The 6,972-nt window shown below is 47.8% G+C and overlaps 1 protein-coding gene across 1 annotated transcript; it reads right to left on the minus strand.

Annotated features, from left to right (window-relative positions):
• Positions 1–451: 451 nt before the first annotated feature.
• On the minus strand, positions 452–3,322 carry LOC111948364. Its single transcript, XM_023961119.1, has 6 exons — positions 3,253–3,322; positions 3,153–3,168; positions 2,975–3,067; positions 1,495–1,810; positions 1,306–1,403; positions 452–1,196 (listed from the first exon to the last, which is right to left on the minus strand). Exons 1-6 carry the CDS (start codon positions 3,320–3,322, stop codon positions 1,010–1,012), a joined length of 780 nt encoding a protein of 259 aa, XP_023816887.1. The 3' UTR covers positions 452–1,009.
• Between the last annotated feature and the right edge of the window lie 3,650 nt (positions 3,323–6,972).

A 6,972-nucleotide genomic window follows, 5' to 3' on the forward strand; every position in this document is an offset into this window, starting at 1 on the left:
GACCTGTCTCAACTTCTGCCTAAATTCCTCACAAGTTTCTTCATTCTGTAGCTTCCACCACTTGTGACGGTGTAGAACTGTCAGCTGCCGCTGCAGGCGCACACGCATGCACACACGCTCGCACGCACACACACGTGCGCATAGACGCGCACGCTCGGACCCGGTAACACGTCATTTACATCAGCTTACCCTTTTCATTCCGTCCCTATCCCTCTGCAGGTAGCCCTGGGTGCACACTAGGTTGCCGAATTATAATCCTCGCGCATACATTCACACGAAGCACACACGACGCTAACATTAGCGTCTGTCTGTTTGTTTGTTTACCCGGAAGTAACCCGGTAACCCGGAAGTGGTCATGGACACCCTGGGTCATGTGACGCATCGGTTACTGTTTGTATTTATTTTTATTGATGATTATTGTTATTTTTCTGTACACGACACAGAATGTTTCTTTGAATGAAACTGTTTATTTCTGTATGTTTATTTATGTTGTTGAACATTGCAAACACTTCTCCCTATTTTCTCTTTGGACTGATGGAGAGCAATGCCCAGGAGGAGGGGCTTACCACTTAAAAGAGAACCAGATACAGCTGTTAGGGTGGGAGTCTGAGTGGAGAAGTTGGAGAGTCTGAGAGGAGAGAAACAGATGTTGGTTAACCTTTGTGGAGCAATTGGTGTGCTCTGTTCTTGCATTAAAGTCAAGAATACTTTCACCTTGGCGCCTCTGCCCAATTATTCCCTGGTGGGACCCACGACAGTTGGTGTCAGAAGTGGGATAAGCAGATGGCTGGCCGCAAAAAGGCGAGACACAGAGGTCTGCGTTCCCAGAAGGAGGAGATGGAACCAACATCGTACACAGGCCCTCAATCGTCCAATTCATCCTCTGAGGAGGAGGTGGTGGATCCTGGTGCCTCTGGTGGTTCTCCAGGCCTGACCAAAGGCCCAGAAGGTGACTTGGCGGCCATGATGAGAGACTTCCTCCGTGGACAGCAGCAGCGGGAGGACAGATTCATCGCTGCACTCCAAGGTTTGGAAGCCTCTTTTTCCAGGGCAGAGCACCATTCTGGTCGGCGGCGGAACACCAGTCCCCAAGCTGCTGGACCAAGCTCAGCCGCAGTGGGTAGCCCAAGGTTGGATCTGCCAACACCAGCTGCAGCATCCCGTCAACGGCATCCAGTGGCACAGGAGGACTCCAGCTGGTCGGATCAACCACAGGGCAGAGTCAGTTTACAGCCACCTGATTGGAGACCTTAAATGGAGCCAAAGGTCCCTCCATATCAGACAGGTGAGGACATTGAAAATTACCTGCTACGTTTTGAACGGATTGCCAGGACGTGGAGATGGCCAGAGACTGAGTGGGCATGTCGCCTGGTGCCACTGCTGTCCGGAAAGGCGTTGGAGGCCTACACGGCAATGGACGGGCAGCAAGCCCACATCTACAAAGACCTGAAAGACGCACTCCTGGTAAAATTCGACATCTCTCCAGAGACTTATCGTCAGCAGTTCCGGTCTACTGTGGTGCCATCTGGGGAGAATCCAACTGAGACATACCACCGCCTGAAGGGCCTCTACCGTCGCTGGATCCGCCCAGAGCAACACAGCAAGGAGCAGATCGGGGAGATCGTCATCCTGGAGCAGCTGCTGCGTGTGCTTCCCGCGGACGTGAGGACGTGGGTGAAGGAGCACGAACCGGAGGATGGCCTTACTGCTGCCCGGCTTGCGCTGCAGTATCTCAACGCTCGACGAGGAGCGTCTGCACGGCCGTCGGGTGGGGATCAGCGTCTTCCTAGTCAAACCGCTCCACTGAGACCTGCACGGAGAGACTTCCATCAGGCAACGCAAGGTACCAACCCAGCACCTAACCAGCGAGCGGCGGGTAAGGACCTGGTGTGTTTCTATTGCCAGCAGATTGGTCACAAAGCCTCCGTATGTCCAATCCGCAAGACTAAATTCACAGGTGCTTGCTACGCACCCAGGCCAGAGACTGTCACAGGAGCAGGGCCTGTGCACATGGACAAAGACACTTTCCAGCCACTTAAACAGGTGACTGTGAACGGACAGCAGGTTACTGCTATGTTGGACACTGGCAGTTTTGTGTCTCTGGTCAAACAAAGTTTAATCCCTTTTGGTGGACTTGATTACAGCAGGCAAACAAATGTTGTGTGTGTTCATGGCGACAAACATTTGTACCCAAAAGCGGATGTAACTGTGACCATAAATGAACAATCATATCTTTTGACTGTCGGGGTGGTAGAGAACCTACCTGTTTCTTTAATTTTGGGGTGTGATTTACCCATGTTGGGGGACTTATTAACTGAAACAGCTACTCAAACAGCTAAAGCTAATGATGAGCTAGCTGGTAATGTTTCAGCTCCCGTGCTAACTAGAGCTCAGGCTAAAGCAGGGATGCAAAGTCTTCCGCATTTGGATGACAATTTTTTTGATGGAGGCAAAGAAATGCCCAGAAAATCCCGTCGTCAAAGACGGTTTGAGAAAAAACTTAAGTTGCCGGATCCTGAGATCGCAACAACAGTAGAAACATTTGACATACCAGCTGACATTTCGGCTTTGCAGAAAGAAGACCAAACTTTAAAACCATTGTTTGCCAAGGTGACAACAGAGAGTGACAAATGTTCGGGAAATGTGCGGTTTATTGTTGTTGATGATGTTCTGTATGCAGCTGAAGGTGAACACCTACGGTTAGTTCTTCCAACCATCTGCAGGCCACTCGTCATGCAATTAGCGCACACACTCCCATGGGCGGGTCACCTGGGTCGTCACAAAACATATTTGCGGGTTAGTTCACGGTTTTTCTGGCCATCAATGTACAGTGACACTCAGACGTACTGTGCAACATGTCCTACCTGCCAGAAAACTGCAATAACACACAAGTCTGATAGAGCATTACTACACCCACTTCCTATAATTTCCACTCCATTCAGGAGAATAGCCATGGACATTGTTGGACCTTTACCTAAGAGCAGTAGCGGTCACGAATACATCCTGGTGGTCTGTGATTATGCTACACGGTTCCCAGAAGCTTTTCCCCTGCGCACCATTACAGCTCCTGCAGTCACGAGAGCGTTAATTCAGTTTTTCTCCAGAGTAGGAATACCGGATGAAATTCTGACAGACCAAGGAACCAACTTCACCTCTCGGTTGATGAAACTGTTCCAACAGCAGCTTGGCATCACTGCCATCAAGGCAACACCGTACCACCCACAGACCAATGGCTTGGTGGAACGTTTCAACCAGACCCTGAAGAGGATGCTGCAGAAGTTCGTGAGTGACACAGGGAAGGACTGGGATCGTTGGCTACCATTCCTGTTGTTTGCTTATAGGGAAGTCCCACAAGCTTCAACAGGCTTCTCACCATTCAAACTTCTCTATGGCTGGGATGTCCAAGGCCCACTGGATCTCCTCAAGAAGAGCTGGGAGGCCAAATCCACAAAGACCTCGGAAAAGGGTGTCATCCAGTTTGTCCTGGAGATGAGAGAACGGTTGGCAAAGTACAGGGAAGAGGCAGAAGTCAACCAACGAGAGGCCCAAAGGAGTCGGAAGACGTGGTACGACCAGCAGGCCCGTCACCGTGAACTCCTACCAGGTCAGAAGGTTCTGCTACTTCTTCCCTCGTCTACCAGCAAACTACTGGCAAAGTGGCAAGGGCCATACACCATTCTCCGCAGGATGGGACCTGTCACCTATGAGGTGCACCATCCTGACAAAAAGAAAGAAAAGCAGACATACCATGTGAATCTACTTAAAGAGTGGAAGGAAGGTGCTAACCATCCAACAGAGAAGTCTTTGCTAGTCAGAGCTGTGAAGGCTGAGGAAGACTTGGACTCTGATCTGGGAGCACTGACTCACTCAACCCCTCTGTCACATTTACCTCCGGAACAGACTACACAGATAATGGACTTATTTCGTGAAACGCCATCTCTTTTTTCTGCACAGCCAGGAAGAACGACACTCATTAGCCATACCATACGGCTCAAAGATGGACAACCAATCCGGCAACGGCCTTATCGGGTACCACAGAAGTTGGTGGGAAGGCTGAACGATGAGGTGAGGAAGATGCTGGAGCTAGGTGTCATTGAGCCGTCCAACTCAGAGTGGAGCAGTCCGGTGGTGATCGTTCCCAAAAAAGACGACTCACTGCGGATATGCATCGACTTCAGGAAAGTGAACACAGTTTCGGAGTTCGACGCATAGGCAAGGCAAGGCAAGGCAAGTTTATTTGTATAGCACAATTCGTACACAAAGTAATTCAAGGTGCTTCACAAAACAGAAAAATGCATTAAAATCACAATACATCATAGAAATAATCAACATAAAATTTACTTTAAAAGAAAAGGAAAAAAAAAGATTTAAAAAGAAAGGAAGGAAAGAAAGGTGCAGATAGGACCTTTCAGTCATATACACGGCTAAACAGAAATGTTTTAAGTCTAGATTTGAACATGAACACAGAAGAGGCCTGTCTTACGCCATCAGGGAGGCTGTTCCAGATTTTAGCTGCAGAATATTGAAACGCTGATTCCCCTTGTTTAGTTCTGACTCTGGGAATCAACAGGAGGCCGGTCCCTGAGGTCCTCAGAGTACGAGATGGTTCATATGGCACTAACATGTCAGAGATGTACTTTGGTGCGTGGCCATGGAGAGACTTGTACACAAGCAGAGCTGCTTTGAAGTCTATTCTTTGAGGTACAGGGAGCCAGTGCAAAGACCTGAGCACAGGACTAATGTGATCATACTTCCTGGTTTTGGTCAGGACTCGAGCAGCAGCATTCTGGATGTACTGAAGCTGTTTTACAGCTCGTTTGGACAGGCCGGTGAGCAGGCCGTTACAGTAGTCTAACCTACTGGAGACAAATGCATGAATAAGTATCTCCAGGTCTCGCTTTGAGATTATGTTTTGGATTTTGGCAATGTTTTTCAGGTGGTAAAATGCCGCTGATGTTACTGACTTGATATGGCTGTTAAAGTTCAGGTCAGAGTCCATGATTACCCCTAGATTTCTGACTTGATTTGAGGGTTTAAGAGACAGAGAATGAAGGTAGCTGCTGACAATTTCTCTTTGTTTCTGTGGGCCAAAAAAAATAACTTCGGTCTTGTCTGAGTTTAGCTGGAGAAAGTTGTTCTGCATCCACGCGCTGATCTGTTGGAGGCAGTGGTTGAGAGAATCCACCGGCCCATATTCACCTGTTGTCAGTGACACATAGATCTGAGTATCATCTGCATAGTTGTGATAAGATATGTTATTACTGCGTATTAACTGCCCTAGTGGCAGCATGTAGAGGTTGAACAGAAGGGGTCCCAGGATCGATCCCTGGGGCACTCCACAATTCAAGCCCATGTAGTCTGAGACACAACTCCCAATTTCAACAAAATATTTCCTGTCTTCTAGATAAGACTTGAGCCAACTTAGGGCAGATCCAGAGATGCCAACCCAGTCTTGGAGTCTGTGCAAAAGGATCCCATGATCAACAGTATCAAAGGCAGCGCTCAGGTCTAGCAGGATTAAGACAGAGACTTTTCCATCATCAGTGTTCAGGCGGATGTCATTGGTTACCTTGATAAGAGCAGTTTCTGTGCTATGATGGGGTCTAAAACCTGACTGGAAAACATCAAACGAATTGTTTAATAAGAGAAAGTCAGTGAGCTGTTGGTAGACAACTTTTTCAAGGACTTTTCCTAAAAATGGCAGATTAGAGATAGGTCTGTAATTATTCAGTACAGTGGGATCAAGACCGCTCTTTTTCAGGAGGGGTTTAATGACTGCAGTTTTTAAGGCCTCTGGAAATATTCCAGATTGAAGAGACATGTTAACTATTTGAGTAATTGATGGCAACACACTGTTCAAGACAGACTTTAGAAATCTAGTGGGCAACACATCAAGGCAGCATGTAGACAAGCTCAGACGGGTGATGGTCTCTTGGACAGTTTGGTCAGTGACAGGTATAAAGTGAGTCAGCTTAGAGTGAGTAGGTGGCCGTTCGATAGTTATGTGTTGTGGAGTTGATGGCTTTTTTAATGCCCTGAACCTTGTCATTGAAAAATACAGCAAACTCATTACATTTAGGTGTACAAACCAATTCTATTGGTAGCTGGGTTGGAGGGTTAGTTAATCTGTTAACTGTTGTGAACAGGATACGAGAGTTTCTGCTGCAACTTCCAATTATTTCAGAGAAGTACCTTTCCCTTGTTCTGCATAAGATCTGGTTGTAAGCGTACAACTCCGCCTTATATATTCCATAATGAACCAGGAGTTTTGACTTGCGCCACTTTCGCTCGGCTCTGCGGCACTGTTGTTTCTGTGCCCTGACTAGATCATCATTCCTCCAGGGAGCTTTCTGTCTATGTTTTCTCAATTGAACTTTCATAGGGGCAATGGCATCCAGAACATTCAAGATGCTAGAAGTAACAGAATTCAGCATTTCATCAACATTGGCACCAGAGACGTTTTCAGGGTTTATCATTTCTACAAACTGTGCCCTAGTGCTCTCATTTATTTGTCTCCTTTGGACAACTGCAGGGCCAGGCGGTGGTTTGGGAGCAACAGACAGGTCAAAGAATACACAGAAATGATCAGAGAGGGCGACATCAACCACACTGACATTGTAAATATCCACGCATATCCAATGCCGAGGATTGACGACCTGCTGGAGAAGATCGGGGCTGCTAATTTCATCACCACTCTTGACCTATGCAAGGGTTACTGGCAAGTACCTCTCAGCAACACCTGTCGACCATACACGGCGTTCAAAACACCTGCTGGACTGTTTCAGTTTACAGTTATGCCTTTTGGTCTGCATGGAGCACCAGCCACGTTCCAACGGCTGATGGACAGGGTGCTGCAGGGATGTAACCACTGTAGTGCAGCCTATTTGGATGACGTGGTGATCTACAGTCACACCTGGGAGCAACACCTGGATCACCTGCGTCTGGTCCTGAGGAAACTACAAAATGCAGGCC

This window comes from Oryzias latipes, chromosome 12 (assembly GCF_002234675.1).
Source record: "Oryzias latipes chromosome 12, ASM223467v1".
Lineage (NCBI taxonomy): Eukaryota > Metazoa > Chordata > Actinopteri > Beloniformes > Adrianichthyidae > Oryzias > Oryzias latipes.